The following is a 21,320-nucleotide window of genomic DNA, read 5'->3' as shown; positions in this document are numbered from 1 at the left end:
CTGCCTTGGGTATAAAAGACAGAGTGACGGTGTCTCATCTCACCACTTAGAGCTACTAGCCGGACCTCCTGCTAAACACCCAACGGACAAGAAACTCTTCAGGATCCCAGCGGAGGGTACGTCAGTCCCGGCTGAAAGAACACTGGACTGCTCTCGGTTATCTCCCTACGATTGTCGTGACCTCCTCTCTGTGTGTTATCACAGGTGGAATAGCGACCCTGGGAGCTCTGACATAACATCCACTAGCATCTCGGTGAGTCAGCGGAGGGGTGAGACCCTGTGTTGTGCACCATTTTGGGTAATTGCTGAAATTATTCTGTTTGCTAATGGGTGTTGTGGTTCAAAAAAGCTTGGCCACACTGTTTTACCTTAACCCTAACATGTTCTTCCCACAAGGAGATAGAGCTGGCATTCAGTGGTATGAGCCCTGGTCCATGCAGTCTTTCTAAAGGCAGCCAGGCCAGCGGACGAGAGCACCCACTGACCCCGTTTCTCCGCAAATCCCTTTATTTCTCTTTTGTGAGTTAAAAACTTAACCAAACCAAATACCCATCATCATCAGACCCAAATGACAAGTTGTAATATTTTAGGGGTTTTTTTTATTTGAAATTGTATTACAAATTGGTAATGTAATTCACACCTTTAGTACAATATAAAGTAACAATTATAAACCATGAATTTACCATATGCAAAATTACATCAGTGGCGTTAGTGACACGACATCTTCACTATCTTTATTTGCTTTACCTTCATTTGTGCTTTATAACAGTAGAATTACACAGCATAATTTTTATTCAAGAAAACCATCAAAGCCATGATTTCTCAATGCACTGATGAGAATCTGCCTCACCGATCTAACAACTATGTGAGACTTCCTGCTTCTGAGCTGGGAGATAATTTATAACTTGGAAGATGCAGCTCCATTGTGAAACTGTCTGCAGACAATCTAAGGATTCTTTTAACTTATCTCATCTGCGAGGGATTGCACTTATGTCATGGGGTAAAGGGGCATTAGTAAACCCTGGGGCCGGGTTAAGGTCCAGCTCAGCATCTGGTGGAGCCTGGAATGTGAAGTTCTGCAGCAGAGTTGTGAAGAACAGAAATAGTTCCATTTTTGCCAAGTTTTCTCCAGCGCAACTTCTCTTACCTGGATAAAATATAAATAGAAGATACAAATATTAAGTACTAGAGGAATTATATAGGAGTCAAAATCAATGGGGGATTTCTTTCATCTTCGCTAAAACGCTTGTCCTCGGGTTTTGTGTGGTATTAATAATAATCTTTATTTTTTTTATATAGCGCTAACATATTCCGCAGCGCTTTACAGTTTGCACACATTTTCATCACTGTCCCCGATGGGGCTCACAATCTAAATTCCCTATCAGTATGTCTTTATAGTGTGGGAAGAAACCGGAGTGCCCGGAGGAAACCCACGCAAACACGGGGAGAACATACAAACTCCTTGCAGATGTTGTCCTTGGTGGGATTCGAACCCAGGACTCCAGCGCTGCAAGGCTAACCACTGAGCCACCGTGCTGCCCTTGTACTAGTATTGTATTGTCCACTTTGCTTCAACAGATTTGAATTATAATACCAGACTTGTCTCTACTTTGCATTTTACAAGAGAATAATGTAGGTTTTGCCCTCCACGTTGACTGTAGTAATCACTATAGACGGGCTGTAGCTTTTGCATCTATATGAACTGTACTGCCTTACAGCAAGCATTGCTTAAGAAGGAGCAAGCAGATGGCAATGATCAGTTATATACTGTAGATCATTCCAAATTATGAGCAGTAAGAATGGAGTAAAAAATGTAAGTCTAAGGCACTCGAGAGGCTGCAGTGTGTGTATATGCAGCAGCATGCATTGATTTTCAAAAGTCATTGGTTGACAGTAGCCTTATGCCGTCTAATAGAAGCACGTACAAGACAAAAACAGGAAAACCCCTAAGGAAGGGGTAGCACTCAATTCAAAGAGAAATTTTGTTACATTCTTTTCAAATTTGCTGGACCTGGCAAATTTGAAAAAATTGTCATTCAATTTACGTAAATAGATGAAAAATGTCCTCTCCTATTTTACAAAATGTGGAAGATTGCTTCAACCAGAGAAGACTCAGAGAGCATAACAATGCTGACAAGGAAGGACTTCCATAGAGGCTTTTATGCATTTCTTTTTTAATAAAAATAAGTCCACCAAGTACTTACCCCATGTTATTTTTACATGCTTTACTATTTAATTACTTAGAGCAACATTTCTGCACATTGTTTTTATTTCAGGTTAAAATTGAATCATAGAATCATAGAATGGTAGAGTTGGAAGGGACCTCCTGGGCCATCTGGTCCAAACCCCTGCTCAAAGCAGGATTCGCTAAATCATCTCAGTCAGATGTCTGTCCAGCCTCTCTTTGAAGACTTCCATTGAAGGAGAACTCACCACCTCTCGTGGCAGCTTGTTCCACTCATTGATCACTCTAACTGTCAAAAAGTTTTTTCTAATATCTAATCTGTGTCTCCTCCCATTCAGTTTCATCCCATTGCTTCTAGCCGTTCCTTGTGCAAATGAGAATAAAGTTGATCCTTCTACAATGTGACAGCCCTTTAGATATTTGTAGACAGCTCTTAAGTCTCCTCTCAGTCTTCTCTCCTGCAAACTAAACATTCCCAAATCCTGCAACCTTTCCTCATAAGACAGGGTTTGCAGATCGGTCACCATTCTGGTCGCTCTTTTCTGAACTTGCTCCAGTTTGTTGATGTCTTTTTTTAAAATGTGGTGCCCAAAACTGGACACAATATTCCAGATGAGGTCTGACCAAAGCTGACCAAAGCAGCTTCAAGCAGTTGCATCTTTTTTTTAGCATTATTATTGAAAATGTTCATGTCTTTGGTATATTGCTACATATCATCTCCTTTATGGACATTTAAATGACATGATTATTACCTAATGAAAAAGGGATGAAGGCTTCATTCTTCTTGAACTTTCCATCTGAGTCCAGAAAGTGTTCTGGATGAAACTCTTCAGGTTTCTCAAAGTAGGCTTTGTCTTTCAGCACAGAGTGCAGCAATGGGATGACAGTTGTGCCCTGGGAAAAAAACATATATTGTAGAGCCATGGTCATAGAGACTTATTTTTGACTACTACAGAGGTACAGTGGGGAAAAAAAGTATTTAGTCAGTCAGCAATAGTGCAAGTTCCACCACTTAAAAAGATGAGAGGCGTCTGTAATTTACATCATAGGTAGACCTCAACTATGGGAGACAAACTGAGAAAAAAAAATCCAGAAAATCACATTGTCTGGTTTTTTTTTATTTTATTTGCATATTATGGTGGAAAATAAGTATTTGGTCAGAAACAAGCAATCAAGATTTCTGGCTCTCACAGACCTGTAACTTCTTCTTTAAGAGTCTCCTCTTTCCTCCACTCATTACCTGTAGTAATGGCACCTGTTTAAACTTGTTATCAGTATAAAAAGACACCTGTGCACACCCTCAAACAGTCTGACTCCAAACTCCACTATGGTGAAGACCAAAGAGCTGTCAAAGGACACCAGAAACAAAATTGTAGCCCTGCACCAGGCTGGGAAGACTGAATCTGCAATAGCCAACCAGCTTGGAGTGAAGAAATCAACTGTGGGAGCAATAATTAGAAAATGGAAGACATACAAGACCACTGATAATCTCCCTCGATCTGGTGCTCCACGCAAAATCCCACCCCGTGGGGTCAGAATGATCACAAGAACGGTGAGCAAAAATCCCAGAACCACGCGGGGGGACCTAGTGAATGAACTGCAGAGAGCTGGGGCCAATGTAACAAGGCCTACCATAAGTAACACACTACGCCACCATGGACTCAGATCCTGCAGTGCCAGACGTGTCCCACTGCTTAAGCCTGTACATGTCCGGGCCCGTCTGAAGTTTGCTAGAGAGCATTTGGATGATCCAGAGGAGTTTTGGGAGAATGTCCTATGGTCTGATGAAACCAAACTGGAACTGTTTGGTAGAAACACAACTTGTCATGTTTGGAGGAAAAAGAATACTGAGTTGCATCCATCAAACACCATACCTACTGTAAAGCATGGTGGTGGAAACATCATGCTTTGGGGCTGTTTCTCTGCAAAGGGGCCAGGACGACTGATCCGGGTACATGAAAGAATGAATGGGGCCATGTATCGTGAGATTTTGAGTGCAAACCTCCTTCCATCAGCAAGGGCATTGAAGATGAAACGTGGCTGGGTCTTTCAACATGACAATGATCCAAAGCACACCGCCAGGGCAACGAAGGAGTGGCTTCGTAAGAAGCATTTCAAGGTCCTGGAGTGGCCTAGCCAGTCTCCAGATCTCAACCCTATAGAAAACCTTTGGAGGGAGTTGAAAGTCCGTGTTGCCAAGCGAAAAGCCAAAAACATCACTGCTCTAGAGGAGATCTGCATGGAGGAATGGGCCAACATACCAACAACAGTGTGTGGCAACCTTGTGAAGACTTACAGAAAACGTTTGACCTCTGTCATTGCCAACAAAGGATATATCACAAAGTATTGAGATGAAATTTTGTTTCTGACCAAATACTTATTTTCCACCATAATATGCAAATAAAATGAAAAAAAAAACAGACAATGTGATTTTCTGGATTTTTTTTTCTCAGTTTGTCTCCCATAGTTGAGGTCTACCTATGATGTAAATTACAGACGCCTCTCATCTTTTTAAGTGGTGGAACTTGCACTATTGCTGACTGACTAAATACTTTTTTTCCCCACTGTATATGGTACCTTATGGTGCCATCATACAGTTTAGATTAATGATGCGTCTCTGATACTGAATTAAACCAAAGAGATCTCTGTGTGTGCCTATTCAGATTCTAGTGCCCAAGGTCAACTACAACATCCGACACCCATATAGCTGCCCCCTTATTTCACTGAATGAGATACGTTCCTTCTATATATGCTTTATTACAGCTCCATACAACTCTGAGTTTTCACTGTGCTATATTGCATACATGTGCATGCTCTGTTATTGGAAGCGATATATTTTCCTTGAAGGGTGTCTTTACCTGTACCATCTGAGTGCGATGAACATTTGGTCAATTATATGACTTGTGTCTTGCATTTTCATCAGTTTAACCCTCTTCAGGTCTTTATAATATGCCATCTTTTATGAGGAAGTGGAAGGAGACTAGCTGCTATGATGCCCCCCCACACACAGCAGAGCACTCAGATAGGATTTCTGCTTTTCAATTTTTTTTCTAGCACATAGAGACAAGTAAAGGCATGGAGTAAATAATACAGCAGTGTACAATGCTGAACTCAGAACACTATCTTATCCTGGAAGTCCATTTTACAGTTCAGGAGTTTGGCAATGAGAGAGAAACAGATAGAGAGAGAGAGCAAGAGAGAGAGATTTTCCAGCTTCAAAGTTTGGTTCCCAAAAGATTTCTATTGGGTTCAAGTTCATATACAGCTCTGGTACTTGAATCAAATGGTCGAATGCGACCAACCCGATCTTCCATGTGTCTCCTGATCCCTAATAACTGCTTTAATCTGACAACTGATGACTTTAGGAATGATATGACATATACATTCTAGACAAAAATTTCACTGTTCTCATGCAAAGAACATACAGTAACAGAGAAGCCATGTCCATAATACATTTACATTGAAAAATAGAAGAAGACGTGAAACCAATAATTAACTTCCAAATTTGTACCAGGCCCAAATTACTAAAGCACAATACTTGACTAGTAATGAACAGTAAAAAACAAAGACAAAAACATTGGTCATTGCACCTTTGGCAGAAAATAGCCCCTGAATGTGACGTCCATAGTTGTTGCATGTGGGACGCTTCCAGGTACGATGTCCCCAAATCTTTGAATTTCATGAATGACAGCGTCAGTATATGGCATTTCCTTTCTATGTTCTACTTGGGGTTGAGCAGATCCAATAACATTTTCAATTTCACATTGCACTTTTTCTGTCAGTTAAAACGAGAGATATTGCAAGTTAAATTTCAAAAAAGTAGCAATTGTTGTGTTGGGTAAAACAGTTGGGAATACCACTTTAAATGAATGCAATCACATCTCCAAGATTCTATTAAAATATATAGTAGGGATAATAATAATAATAATTATTGTGAAAATAATAGTAATAATAGCAAATATCTCCAGAAAGAAATGTAGTATACTTCTGATAAGCTTTGTCACTTTCCCCTTGTGCAGGGCATTGCATTAGCTTAGGTATCCATTAATAACTAATTAACTAACTGTCACTATTTGAGTTGCCGTAACCATGGATGCCTAAGCTACTGCAATGAATCAGGAGAGCTATGCTACATTTCTAACTCTAGGTATTTGCTAATATTATCTATATTATTATACTTACTACACTTTGGGATAGGTTCTTGGAGATGAGAACTTTGCCTACAATCCATTTAGAAAGCAGTTTGCATTTACACTGTGCTGCATTTTTATGAGGCAGTTACGATGCCCATTACTGTACCTAAAGGCCCATTACTGTACCTAAAGTAATTAAGCGGAAAATATATTTTATTTTACTTACTAATCAGTAATTCTTGTATACTTGCTAATAATACATAATGCATGAATTAGTTTTTGTTGACTTGTGACATAAAATAGAAGATATGACAAACAAGGGATATTTGACCTTTGGGGTGGTCTCAAGCATTTTAATTGTTCCATTTTTAGGCCAGGAAATTATAAAATACTTTCGGTACTATATATAATAAAAGAATAATATATTTTTATGAGAACAATAAAAAATATTAATAAACAACTGTATATACTTAAATAAAAATAATTTGTTACTTTGGATTTCCGGATATTTCATCATTAACAATAAGCCCCATCGTAAAGTGGTTGAAGTGGTCTCCATTCCAGCAGCGAAAAGATTGCTGACCAATATGCCTAAGTTTTTGTTATGGTAATATAATGTGGATTCTGGTTTTCCCTTCATGAAATAAAATGGAAAATAAAGTAAAGGATAAGATTTTTTTTTATTTTTACACAGAGGATTCTAAGTTAAGGTAATGAAGCTAATATCAGTAATTTTTGCGACAATGCATTGAAACTGATAACATTAACATATATAACTGGGATAATATACCTCTTGTTGTTTAGCAAGGAAGGCATCAATGAGGTTCCTCTGATGGTTTACATCCAGTTCTTTCTCCTTTCTTGTGAATGTCTCCTTTATAAAATTCTGCATAACATTGTGGTTTTCAAATATCTTATTGTGTTCCCCTGGAAGCCAGCGAATCAGCAAAGGAAAACTGTTGTACAGCTTGATAAAAGAGCAAAAACATTTTCCATTCACTACCGGTATATGTTAAAAAGGTATATATAATTCTATATGTGAACAAAAAGGAAATCCAGCAAGGACTCAGCAAACCAGGATTGGAGTAAAATAATACTTTTCTTTAATGCCTCAAAAAGGTTAAAAAGAAGACCAACAAGAATCAGGAACCAGAGTGCGTGGCAGAAATAAACGCAAATGGGACTACGCGTTTCGGCGACCTAATCCGCCTTCTTCACGGTCAAAACCTTTTTGAAGAAATAAAGAAAAGTATTATTTTACTCCAATCCTGGTTTGCTGAGTCCTTGCTGGATTTCCTTTTTGTTCTCCTATTGAAGGATTTACTCCTAATCCAGTCCGTGCAGGAACTTGATCACCGGGTGGGAGTCTCATTGCTGCAGCTGGACACTGACATACATAATTCTATATGTATGAGATATCTATGATCTGAATTTTATCCCTTACATGTAGGTTTTTTCTGTCCTTTCATTTTTCTCTCCCTTCGGGAGTCAGACGTTTTTTTATTTTCCCATTATTATAGCCTTATGACAGCTAGTTTTGATCATTCATTTCATCATGTAATGCAGTGAAAGTTGGAAAAATTGTTCAAGAGACGAGCAGAAATTTTTTGAGTGGAATTGAATTCTACTCCAATTGTACAAAAATTCTGCAGTCGTCAAAATGCAGATTTTATTTTGTAAGTCCCTCCCTTGTGGATTCAGCAAAGTGGACTTCAGAATATTAAAAAAAAAAAAATCTTTATACTCACCTTAGCACTCACTTCTTCAGCCCCTCTTCTGCTTACCATCACCAGTCTGGTGCTCACCAAACCTTCAGATTGCCACGGCTGTAGCTAAAATTCTAAAGGGCATGTCAGACTAAGCGATATCGCTAGCAATATCGCTATAATGTCACTGGTTTTTGTGACGTTATAGCGATATTGCTAGCGATATCGCTATGTCTGATACTTACCTCCGACCGCTCCCCCGCTGGTTATCGCTGAACGCGCTAGAACGTCCTGAGCCGTTTCTCGTCGTCTGCTTCCTGCTGGGTTTCCTGCTGTGGAGAAGAGCGATGCGTGGACGCGGGCGGGAGGACGTCAGGATCGCCTCGTCTGGCAGGTAAGTAGCGACCCCCGACCGCTGCTATGTCGCTGGTGAGATCTGCCTGTGTGGCAGCTCACTAGCGACCACTTAGCGATGCACCAGCGATCCTGACTGCGTCATATCGCTGGTCGGGATCGCTGGTACATCGCTAAGTGTGACAATACCTTAAGGGTGTGTGCACACGCTGCGGATTCTGCTGCGGATCCGCAGGGGTTTTGGTCCTGCGGGTCTGCAGCAGTTTCTGCTGCAGTGTTCAGTACCGTTATAACCTATGTGCAGACGGTGCAGATTTTTCCGCGCGGATTTGCTGCGGTTTCAAATCCGCCGAAAGAATTGACATGTCAATTCTTTCTACAGATTCCGCTGTGGTTTACCATCTCCTCCATGATAAACTGCAGGGCATAACCGCAGGCTAATCCGCAGATAAATCAGTGGGGAAGAATCTGCAGATCATTCCGCTGCGTGTACACACACCCTAAAGCTTCTTGCACTGGGCTGGAACTTTTGGGTTTGATTACATCTGGGAGAGTCCTGTGTAAGAGCGTGCTAGGACATGTGTATGTTATGACACCAAGTGGGAGCGATGTGCATATGCGTCAAGGACCGGATGGGAGGCAGGATGGAGGGGACTGAGAGTTAAGTGGTGAGAGTAAGGATTTTTTTGTTTGTTTTTAATGTCTTTTCTTATACTGTGAGTCTGAAAAGATCTCAGAACATAATAGGAGACATTAAATTTGAAGAGAATGGCTTCTCCATTTATCGACTTTCCTAGGAAATTCCGAGCAAACAAGTGATCTCTAATTTTGTCTGATTAGCTAATATCTAATTACAGCCATTCCAAACTTGTAAGGCTTTTTTTCATATCTTTACTACATAAAAAATTGAGGACTTTGTTAAAAAAAAGATTGGTGACTGTCAGCCTTTTCTGATATCCGTAACTTTTTTATTTTTCTGTCAAACCTGTGAGGACTTGCATTTCCTGGGCATTCAACATTTTGATAGCTTATTATTGCATTTTTGGTGGAAAGTGCAGGACAAAAAGAACACCAATTTTGTCAGTAGGAAGTGATGTAAATATACGTATTTATTTTTGTAAACATTTTTAACAATTGTTATGCTTTTTAATTAGTCAAGGACTTGAACCTGGGGTTGTTTGATCAACTAAACAAACCACAGCCCTACAGTGTAGTATTTGTAGCGTATTTCAAAATTACTGCTCTAAAGTATGAGGCCTCCAAGTAGTAATGCCACACCGGAAACAGCGGCTTTCAGAAAGCCCCAACTGCTATGACAACCCATCAGAACCCCACGATCACATAACACAAGGAGCTGATGCACACTGAAGTGAAGGTCACCATCTTGTAGATCTTTTAAATTCCACTATTACCCTTGATGTAGGTATTATAAAGGTTAAACTGATGTGCCCATTGCTTTCTCTCACTGGATCAGCTACACTTGGGTGCTGGTTGTGTAATACAGTCGACACCCAAGTTGCACGGAGCTGGCTTAGCTCCTGAGATCGCTCCATACAGTGACAGTGCATGGCCGTTGTAAATGTACAGTGGACATTGCCAAGGCTTTAATATGCATTAGATATAAAAAATGAGGACAATGCACTATTACTCTTTATTTACTTATTTGTCACATTCAAGGGCCACAATGTGAATGTGCAGATACACATTGCAATTATACCAACTGGTGTTCCAGCTAATAATCTTTTTCAGTTATATTTTAGTTTCTTGTACTTTTAACATATAGGTGTGTGACCTCCTTTTTGGGCTTTGCATCTTGTCTATATAGCTTTCCATGGACAGGTGTGAAACAGTCAGATCTGGGTTTTGCTCTGCCCAAAACTATTTTGAGGCCTGCTGACACATAGTGAGGTGAACTAGAAGAGTTAGGAACTATCCTGATTAGATACATCTTGTTGGGATGGGATAGCTGGTAGGGACCATCCTGATTGGGTATATCTTGTCACGATGGGATGACTTGCAGAGACCATCCTGTTTGGGAACATCTTGTCACAATGGGATGACTTGTAGAGACCATGCTGATTGGACACATCTTGTCACGATGGGATGACTTTTAGAGACCATCCTGATTGGGCACATCTTCTCACGAAGGGATGACTTGTAGAGACCATCCTGATCGGGGACATCTTGTCACGATGGGATGACTTGCAGAGACCATGCTGATTGGACACATCTTGTCACGATGGGATGACTTTTAGAGACCATCCTGATTGGACACATCTTGTCACGAAGGGATGACTTGTAGAGACCATCCTGTTTGGGCACATCTTGTCACGATGGGATGACTTATAGAGATCATGCTGATTGGACACATCTTGTCACGATGGGATGACTTGTAGAGACCATCCTGTTTGGGCACATCTTGTCATGATGGGATGACTTGTAGAGACCATGCTGATTGGACACATCTTGTCACGATGGGATGACTTATAGAGACCATCCTGATTGGGCACACCTTCTCACGAAGGGAAGACTTGTAGAGACCATCCTGATCGGGGACATCTTGTCACGATGGGATGACTTGCAGAGACCATGCTGATTGGACACATCTTGTCACGATGGGATGACTTTTAGAGACCATCCTGATTGGACACATCTTGTCACGAAGGGATGACTTGTAGAGACCATCCTGTTTGGGCACATCTTGTCAGGATGGGATGACTTATAGAGACCATGCTGATTGGACACATCTTGTCACGATGGGATGACTTGTAGAGACCATGCTGATTGGACACATCTTGTCATGATGGGATGACTTGTAGAGACCATGCTGATTGGACACATCTTGTCACGATGGGATGACTTTTAGAGACCATCCTGATTGGGCACATCTTCTCACGAAGGGATGACTTGTAGAGACCATCCTGATCGGGGACATCTTGTCACGATGGGATGACTTGCAGAGACCATGCTGATTGGACACATCTTGTCACGATGGGATGACTTTTAGAGACCATCCTGATTGGACACATCTTGTCACGAAGGGATGACTTGTAGAGACCATCCTGTTTGGGCACATCTTGTCACGATGGGATGACTTATAGAGACCATGCTGATTGGACACATCTTGTCACGATGGGATGACTTGTAGAGACCATGCTGATTGGACACATCTTGTCATGATGGGATGACTTGTAGAGACCATGCTGATTGGACACATCTTGTCACGATGGGATGACTTATAGAGACCATCCTGATTGGGCACACCTTCTCACGAAGGGAAGACTTGTAGAGACCATCCTGATTGGGTACATCTTGTCTCGATGTACTATTACTGTTTATTTACTTACTTATGATTGTGTATTTGCTCATTTGTTTTTATCCTAAGTTCTGTGTCTAACAGTGGTAGAAAAAAAACTGACCTTGACCATCGCACTTTCTGCAATCTTGATATTTTCATTGATCAATCTCATGAGCTTCAGGATTGTGGGGTCTTCATATTCAAATCTATGATCCAGCAGTATGGACACAATTATGTTCGCCACGGCAGCATTTATAATGGTTAGATTATTAAAGGGTTTTCCTGAAAATATAAAAAAAAAATATAGTAAGAATATTAAGTCATGAAAATGAACACAGATATGGACGGTGCCGATGCGGATCGTGGCTGATGCAGAAAGTTGTCAGCTATAGTGTACAGCCGACAGCTGCTGGATTGTCACCTGTATGGGGATGATATTCTCTTATATGTCAGGTCCGTAAAAAGACTAATTGACGGTCATTAAGGAAGTCCAGTCTATGTTGTCCTAACACCTGCTGTGGTCCTCACTGAATATTAGTAATGTGGCAGAGTACTTAATAATCATTGAGCAATGATGTCATATGTGTCTTCTATTTTACGTTTTCAAATATTGGCCATTTAAAGAACCCCTTTGACATCTGCCGATCTGACAATGGTAAAATATTTTAATGACATGTCACCAAGGTCTGCAGTGAGCCAATAACTACAGCTATGGTGTGGTCAGCTGGGCACAAACCAGGCTATTTATACCTCAGCTATCAAATAAATTTTGGCCATAAGAAGATATGGGCAGTTCTGAAGATTTTTTTTAGAGCTAGATGAGTCAGACTGCCAGCAAAGAAAAACCCCAGAACCAAGGAGTCTCATTGCAATTTTACATCTTGAACCCAATTATTCATTATAAATAAACTCACCAATTTTTTGGGGGGATGGAGCAGGGTTCAGCCACAGGATTTATTGAAAAACCATAATACAACAAACTGAGTTCAACAAAAGGAGTTCATGTAAGCCTATATGGTATTCCTTTCACTATACAGAAAGAAGAGAACCTTTTTAACTCCATTCTCCATCCTTGATATGAAAATGTCCATGCTGATATCATTAATAGATTAATAGTGATGAGTGGACCCATGGATGTTCGGATTCGGCGTGTTCGGATGAATAGTTATGAAAAGATAGATTCGGGTATCCGAACAGTACTCAAACCTGAACCCAGACCCAATTCTGATGCATGGGCGGCCTGAACATCCATTGTTTGCAACATTGCCATCTGCATGACAGCGCAGCAAACACTGCCTTTGATCGGCAGTATGATCAATACTGCCGGTCAGAAATCTGCAGTTCCCATGCGGTCAGATGACAGAATGAGCCAGCAGTTGTGACCAGAGGTAAAAAGTTTACTTCCAGTTACAGGTGTTGGCTGATGGGAATACTATTCCCATCAGCCTATGCCTGCTGTCGCTGATAACAGAGAAAGCGCCATCTGATGGGAGTATTCATCAGTTGGCATATGCACTAAAAATAAATAAATAGCATGGGTTCCCCTACATTTTTGATAACCATAATGGCTGGTTATCAAGAATAGAGGGATCTCCATGCTTTTTAAATCACTAATTTTAAAAAAATGGTGTGATTTCCCCCCATTTTAGACAACCAGCCAAGCTAAAACAGACAGCTGGGAGTTGGCATTCTCAGGATAATAAGGAGCCAAAGATATTGGCCCCCCCAGCCTACAAATATCAGCCCACAGCAGCCCCAGGAAATGCGCATCTATTAGATACACCAATTCTGGAGCTTTACCCTGCTCTTCTCACTTGCCCTGTGGCAGTGGCAACTGTGGTAATATTTGTGGAGTTGATGCCACTTTTGTATTGTCAGGTGACATCAAGCCCATGGATTAGTAATCAAGAAGCGTCTATAAGATGTACCTCCATTACTAATCCCACAGTCATACTGTAAAAAGACACATTGTCAAAATTTAAGTCCTCTATTTGAAATATAAATACACACTGTTTTACTTTTTTATTTAAAAATAAAAAAGCTATACTCACCGTAAGCCTCAACCCCTGTAAAAAACAGGAAATAATAAATTACAATAATACTCACCTAATTCCCATTCCATTGAAGCCCTTGTCTCTGGTAAAAAAATAAATAAAAACAACCATATGCCTCACCTGTCCAACATACTGTCCCACGCCATAATCCATGTGTTTCCATGGCTAGTAAGGAAAAAAATCTCCAGGAGTGGACACTCTGGACCATGGCACTGAGGGGACCCGGACGAGCTGCCAGGTGGAGCCGACCCCTATACAGGGATCGTTAGGAGCAGGCCCAGGGGTTAGGGTACCACGATAGCCGGTACCGAGAGGGGCGGTTCAGGACAGACCGGAGTAGGAGTGCGGGACTGAAGCGTAGACAACAGAGCGGGATCACTGGAGACTGGACCAGAGTAGAACTTCAGGACTGGAGCATAGACAACAGGACAGAGCAGGAACACGGGAGGCAGGACTGGAGTAGGACTGTAGGACTGGAGTGTGGATAGCAGGATGGAGCAGGAACACCGGAGGTAGGACTGGAGTCGGACTGAAGGACTGGAGTGTGGATAGCAGGATGGAGCAAGAACACCGGAGGCAGGACTGGAGTAAGACTGTAGGACTGGAATGTGGATAGCAGGATGGAGCAGGAACACCAGAGGTAGGACTGGAGTAGGACTGAAGGGCTGGAGTGTGGATAGCAGGAAGGAGCAGGAACACCGGAGACAGGACTGGAGTATAGATAGCTGGACCCACGGAGCACCGGACTGCGAAGCTACTGCAGGGACCACGGAAGGCAGGACTGCAAGGCTATTGCAGGAATCACTGAAGACAAGACTGCGAGACTGCAGAGAGCACACGAGGAAGCAGGGCCCAGTGTGCTAGCAAACACAACAATCAGGCGCCTCCCTCAGGGGGGAACGGCCTGATATGGCCCTGTTTGGTCTGCCATTGGTCCGTAGGTGCTTCCGGGTCAGGGCATTGCCAGAGCACAAGTAACTGGAGGGATGCGCCGCGGCTATGCAGAGACCCCGTCGGCCACGAGCCTGTCAGAAGGGACCACCGTGGCTGTCGGGCGGGGGGGCTACAGCGTGGGAGTGGAGGCCGGGTGAGTATGCAGAGCAGCGTGACAGTACCCCCTCCGCTAAGCCGCCCTTCCCTGAGATTAGCAAAAAATCTCTTGAGGATACGGAGAGCATTGATATTCTACCGAGGTTCCCAGGATCTCTCCTCAGGACCAAAGCCCTTCCAGTCAATAAGAAAAAGAGTCCTACCTCTAACCCTCTTCATTGTGATGATGTCCTCCACCTCAAAGACATCATCGGCACCAACCTGCTGAGAACCAGGATCAGACACGGAATGGAAGCGATTCAGTACCACAGGTTTCAGGAGAGAGACATGGAAGGTGTTCGGGACCCGGAGTGAAGCAGGCAACCTCAATTTGTAGGCGACTTCATTGATACGTCCAAGAATTTCAAATTGAACGATGTAGCGTGGACCCAACTTGTAAGAAGGCAGTTTCAACCAGATAAATTTGGACGAGAGCCAGACTTTGTCCCCGATACGATACGGTGGGGAATCCAATCTCTTCTTGTCAGCATAATTTTTCATCCAATCAGCGGCCCTCTTGAGTGATGTATTGGTCTCAGCCCTGATCTTGGAAAATTCAGAGGACAAGGCGTTGGCCGTGGGTACCTCGGAGGCAGGGGTTATCGGAAGGAGAACACCAGGATGTCTGCCAAACACAATGAAAAACGGAGACGTGGCCGAGGACTTGCCAGCATGGTTGTTATAGGCGAACTCTGCCCAGGGGAGTAAGTCAACCCAGTCGTTCAGGTGGGCGTTGGAGAAATGACGAAGGTACCCAGTCAACGTCTGGTTGGTATGCTCCACCTGCCCATTGGACTGTGGATGGTAGGCAGAGGAGGAGTCGAGGGAAATGTTCAGGAGATTTCAAAATGCCCGCCAGAACTTGGAGGTGAACTGAACCCCTCGGTCAGACATAATGCGTTGAGGTAGTCCATGGAGTCTGAAGATCCGATGGATGAAAACTTTGGCCAACTCAGGAGCCGAGGGGAGACCGAGCAGAGGGACGAAGTGGGTCATCTTGGAGAAACAATCCACCACCACCAAGATGACTGTACAGCCAGAAGAGCGGGGTAGGTCGGTGATGAAATCCATGGCAATGTTCTCCCAAGGAAACGCAGGGACGGGCAACGGAAGCAACAAGCCGGATGGAGGTCATCGTGGCACTTTGCTTTTTGCACAGGAGGGACAAGAAGCCACAAAATCGAGCACATCTTGGCGAAGCGTGAGCCACTAGTAGTGACGCGTGATAAGGGCAAGGGTCTTCTTAGTTCCGGCATGACTGGCCAGTCTGGAGAAGTGCCCCATCGAAGGACCTTTAGCTTGAGGTTTTCAGGCACAAGAGTCTTGCCAGGAGGTGGAGGAAGCCAGTTCACTGGAGCCACTGTGATGATTCTTGTGGGGTCAGTGATATGCGAAGGTTCCTCCACTGTTTCGTGTGGCTGGAAGACTCTGGACAGAGCGTCGGCTTTGGTATTCTTGTTACCGGGGTGAAAACGGAGCTAGAAGTCAAATCGGGCAAAAAATAAGGACCATCTGGCCTGACGAGGGTTGAGTCTCTGGGCAGACTGGAGATAGGCCAGATTCTTGTGATCCGAGAAGATTACAAAGGGAAGGACAGCCCCCTCCAGGAGATGACGCCATTCCTCTAAGGCCAACTTTATGGCCAGGAGTTCCCGGTCACCGATCGAGTAGATACACTCGGATGGAGAGAAGGCCTTAGAGAAGAAGCCACAGGGGTGCAGACGACCGGAGGTGGATCTCTGGGACAATACTGCCCCGGCACCTGTCGAGGAAGCGTCCACTTCGAGTACAAAGGGCGATGCAGCACCGGGGCCGTGGAGAAAGCCCGTTGTAGGGTCTGAAAGGCCTCCTCCGCCTTTGGAGTCCAATCATCGGGAGTAGTCCCTTTACGGGTGAGAGCAGAAAGAGGTCTGGTTATTGCGGAAAAGTGAGAGATGAATTGCAGTTATAAATGGCGAATCCAAGAAACCGTTGTATCGCCCTTTCTCCGACGGAGCGAGGACATTTGAGAATGGCAGTCAACTTCTCGGGATCCATCCTTCTCCCAGCGTCTGAGATAATGTATCCCAGAAACGGCAGAGAGGTCTGTTCAAAGAGACATTTGTCTATCTTAGCATACAGGCGATTCTCCCGAAGACGCTGTAACACCAGGTGGACACTCTTTCTGTGGGACGAGAGATCCGGAGACAAGACGAGGATGTTGTCCAAGTACACGACCATACAGGAGTACAAGAGGTCCCGGAAGATCTCATTGACGAACTCTTGAAACACAGCAGGAGCATTGCAGAGACCAAAGGGCATGACCAGGTACTCGTAATGGCCATCTCGAGTGTTGAAAGCCATCTTCCACTTGTCACCTGGGCGGATACGGACCAGATTATAGGCTCCCCTGAGATCTAGCTTGGAGAAGACCCGCGCCCCTCTGAGGTGGTCAAACAGCTCCAGAATGAGTGGAAGAGGGTACCTGTTCTTGATGGTAATCTCGTTCAAGCCCCTATAGTCAATGCATGGCCGTAGAGATCTGTCCTTTTTCTTGATGAAGAAAAACCCGGCTCCCGCGGGCGAGGAGGATTTCCATATAAAGCCTTTGGCAAGGTTCTCCCAGACGTACTCGGACATAACTATGGTCTCTGCGGGAGACGGGGTAGATTCTGCCCCTTGGGGGGGTTGAACCGGGGACTAGTTCAATTGGACAGTCAAAAGGCCGGTGTGGAGGAAGAATGTCTGCTTCATTCTTATCAAAGACATCAGTGTAGGAACTGTAGGCTGAAGGAAGGCCCGGAAGGTCTGGAGGTGGCCGAGGAGCATCCGCTAGATGGACAGGAGTCAGACAGCGAGCTTGGCATGGGTGCCCCCAGCGGAGTATCTCCCCTGAAGACCAGTCGAGAACAGGCTGATGACTCGTTAACCATGGAAGACCGAGTAGAATCGCATGGGAGAGGTTGGGCAGAATGTAAAAGGCTATCTTCTCTCGATGTAAGGCTTCGACTTGCAACTCCACTTCCTCAAGTGATCAAGGTGACTGTCTCCTGTAGCGGTGTTAGGCATCAGGTTTCTGCGTCTGCTCTGCAGGAATCTAGAGCCTCACATTCTGCGCTCTCCTGCTGTCTTTCTACTACAGAGGAGATTACTTTGCAGCAGACCGCTCCAGAGACTAAGTCCCTCTGTGCTAACACTGCACATGCTCACAAGACGATCTCCCATTGGAGATCGGGAGTCATGTGCCCAGGTCCTGTTCCAGATCTCACTGGTCCATCTCGGAGATCTGGAAGGTCCCGCATGGCTGTAAAAAGCGCGCATGGCCGTTCCGCCATGCGCTAGTGTAGACTATACTGCTATGTCTGAATGGTGACGGATGTATGATTCTGGTGATTGACTCATTTGAAACCCCTTCCCTCTGATATTATGCATGGTGATAGGGAATTAGTTTAGTAGTCAGCGCCAGTCAGTGGCAAGCCTTAAGCCACTGTGCTCACCGCACCGCTACGCTAGCGTCCGACATCGCGCTTGTCTTCCAGCCTTGTCGTCGAGCGGCAGTGTCCTACGCCATGCTGCAGTTGCAGCCCCTCTTGGCACTCGCTTTAGCGATGCTGCACACACGGTAGATCTAAAAGGACGCAGCTCCTCTGTCTTAGGGCCTGCTCCTGTGACCAGATACCGTGTGTGCATTTTAACTGAACTCTGTGACACTAACAGGTTCAGTGTTCTTTGTGTTTTTGTGTTGTGGCGTCTCTTGTGTGAACAGAGCCCGCTCTGCACACTACGGGTGAAGTTGAACCCGTGCGCATTATACCGCCATATTGCTCCTGCCATCACTCAGCAGCGGTTGTAACACCTACTGGACGGTGGACCCCGAGCGGCGAACACACTTTATTATCATTTTTATTTAGTGCGTTTCGTCGTTCCTAACAAGCGGTTTGCCATCCACTGCGGCAATCAGGCGAGGATTACATAGAGTAACCACGGGAATCTGGTAGATGTCCACCTCTTCATGCCGGATGAAGTTACCTGCCGAGTCTGAATTCACATAGGCCACCTCGGACCCACGTCTCTCCCTTGAAGCCAAAGTAACTGATATGGCAAGAGGTTGAGAGGAATCATTAGCACCTAGGGAGGCCTCTCTTACCTGACCTAGGTGGAGGAGTTTCCCTGTTTCTCAGGACAGGTACGGACAAAGTCTTTCGAGCCTCTGCAATAGAGGCATAGACCTGATGCCCGCCTCTCTCTCCGACGTAATTCGGCCAACTTGAGGCAATCTACCTGCATGGACTCGACCGAGGAGGGAGACAAAGACCCAGCAAGACGGGGACTGACAGACCGGGTGGAAAAGGATGCTGGCCTGGTGGACCTCCTGTCTCTCGCTGACTCCGGGGCACGCTCCTGGAAGCGTAGGTCAATGCGAGTGGCTAGCGAGATAAGGTCCTCCAAGGTGGTCGGGGTATCCCAACCCACGAGTTCATCCTTTATTCTGCTCGAAAGGCCGCGCCAGAATGCCCCTACCAAAGCCGCATTGTTCCAGCCGAGCTCAGAGGCGAGAGTGCGAAAGCGGATCGCATAATGCCCGACCGTGAGCGAACCCTGGTGTAGGTTAAAAAGAGACTTGGTGAGAGAGGCTAACCGACCCGGCTCGTCGAAAACCCTGCAAAAAGTATCCAAGAAGACCGGAAGACTAGAGACAACGGGATCATCACGTTCCCAGAGAGGATTCAGCCAAAACAGGGCCTCTCCCTCCAGATGGGACATAATAAAGGCCACTTTGGCCTTGTCAGAGGGATATTGCAGAGGCAACCATTCAAAATGGAGGCTTCACTGATTTAAGAACCCCCTGCAGAGTTTGGGATCACCAGTAAACCGCGGCGGCTTGGCAAGGCGTGGCACCGAGAGAGCTGTAGACACGGGGGAGGAGTCGGAATCGCGGCTGCAGACAGGAGGACCGACAAGAAGCTATCAAAGGAGGCCATGTAACTCAGAATATGGTAAGAAAACACTGAAAAACAGCCATAGGGTCCCATTAAAATTCAATACTTTATTAAATACAAAAATGTAAAAGTGGATACGGTACAACGGTAAGGGCAGGGAATATTGCTCACACCAAGTGGTCACACAAGAAATAGGGCATCCGGACCAGACACCTCTGCAACTACACATGTATTACATTTGAAGAGTAAAGAGATGCGGGCTACATGTACACACAAATAGATAATCATAAGGTACAAAAAGATCAAATTGGCACCAAAAGCAACCACCTGTCATAATAATGTTAAGGACACATATGCAAACTATACTATAATAGGAGCAAGTGCTCATATAACAAAATGTGTTATATTACAGGCACAACCGTCCATAAAAAGAGTGCACACATGCTATAATGACTCCCAGCAATTGCAGGTGCGACACAAACAGGGTTACTAATGCTTCAAGCAGCCAAGCATCATCAATGAAATGCTATTACCTGAGTAAGACAGGAGGTGTTGGCAGAGGAGCAGGACCATCAGCCCTTCACCGACGCGTGTTTCAGAGCAAACAAGCTCCTGAGCACAGCCAATGAACTGCGATGACCTCAGTGAGATCACTGCTAGCACAGTGAGACAAAGTCTCACGATGCAGTGCTGAGCTCAGTGAGTTCACTGTAAAAAATAATTTAAAAAAAAGGAGTGGGGCCACCTCTTTTCTTAAACCAGCCATTATAAAGCTGACAGCTGAGGTTTGCTGCCAGCAGCTGTCAATTTTGCCATGCTGATTATCAAATATAGAGGGGAACCCACAGCATTTTTTTTAAAAAATTTTTTTATAGTGCATATGTCTGCTAATGAATACTCCCATCAGTCAAAACCCGGTCTCGTTGTTGTCAACCACAGCAGTCGCAGGCTAATAGGAGTAGTACTCTCTGACCAGTGGTTATGATCCTCACACTGGGGTGCCAAACCCAAACAGTAACCTGGGGTTCCTGGAGAAATCCATGTTCGAGGTCTGTGCCTGAACGTTAGGTGTTCAGTATGGACCCCTAACTTTATTACTTGAGTTCACCCATATCTAATAATTAAGATTAGTGTTGAGCATTCCGATACTGCAAATATCGGGTATCGGCCGATATTCGCTGTATCGGAATTCCGATACCGAGTACCGATATTTTTTCAATATTGGAATCGGAAGTTCAAATAATGCAAAGAGCCACTGCTGTGGCTCTGATTGGCCGCCGAAATGACGACATCATGATGCGCGGTCTGTGCGCATCATGATGCGCCGTCAGTTCGGGCCTTCCGGGGGGTCTGTACCGGCCTGCCCGGGTTTCTGTGCCGGCCTGCCTGGGGGTCTGTACCGGCCTGCTCGGGGGTCTGTGCCGGCCTGTCCGGGGGTCTGTACCGGCCTGCTCGGCGGTCTGTGCCGGCCTGCCCGGGGATCTGTGCTGGCCTGCCCGGGGGTTTGTGCCGACTGCCCGGGGGTCTGTGCCGACTGCCGGGGGTCTGTACCGGCCTGCCGGGGGTCTGTGCCGGCCTGCCA

At 44.7% G+C, this 21,320-nt stretch overlaps 1 protein-coding gene across 2 annotated transcripts in view; it reads right to left on the bottom strand.

The window, feature by feature from the left end:
• Positions 1 to 582: 582 nt before the first annotated feature.
• The window catches only part of LOC141098565 (cytochrome P450 2C23-like), a 56,485-nt gene continuing 35,747 nt past the window's right edge, over positions 583 to 21,320 (bottom strand). For both annotated transcript variants that reach the window (XM_073586469.1, XM_073586468.1), the window contains 6 exons: positions 11,798 to 11,958; positions 7,109 to 7,285; positions 6,811 to 6,952; positions 5,776 to 5,960; positions 2,938 to 3,079; positions 583 to 1,147 (listed from right to left, as the gene is read on the bottom strand). In XM_073586469.1, coding sequence (XP_073442570.1) covers positions 969 to 1,147; positions 2,938 to 3,079; positions 5,776 to 5,960; positions 6,811 to 6,952; positions 7,109 to 7,285; positions 11,798 to 11,958 — 986 coding nt within the window. In that variant the 3' untranslated portion in view covers positions 583 to 968. The remainder of the gene's footprint in view (positions 1,148 to 2,937; positions 3,080 to 5,775; positions 5,961 to 6,810; positions 6,953 to 7,108; positions 7,286 to 11,797; positions 11,959 to 21,320) is intronic.

This window comes from Dendrobates tinctorius, unplaced genomic scaffold (assembly GCF_039654945.1).
Source record: "Dendrobates tinctorius isolate UK_male_01 unplaced genomic scaffold, ASM3965494v1 ptg000093l, whole genome shotgun sequence".
In the NCBI taxonomy this organism is placed as follows: Eukaryota; Metazoa; Chordata; class Amphibia; order Anura; family Dendrobatidae; genus Dendrobates; species Dendrobates tinctorius.
The sequence above is the reverse complement of the archived record's forward strand: the minus strand, read 5'-3'. Positions and strand labels throughout refer to the sequence as shown.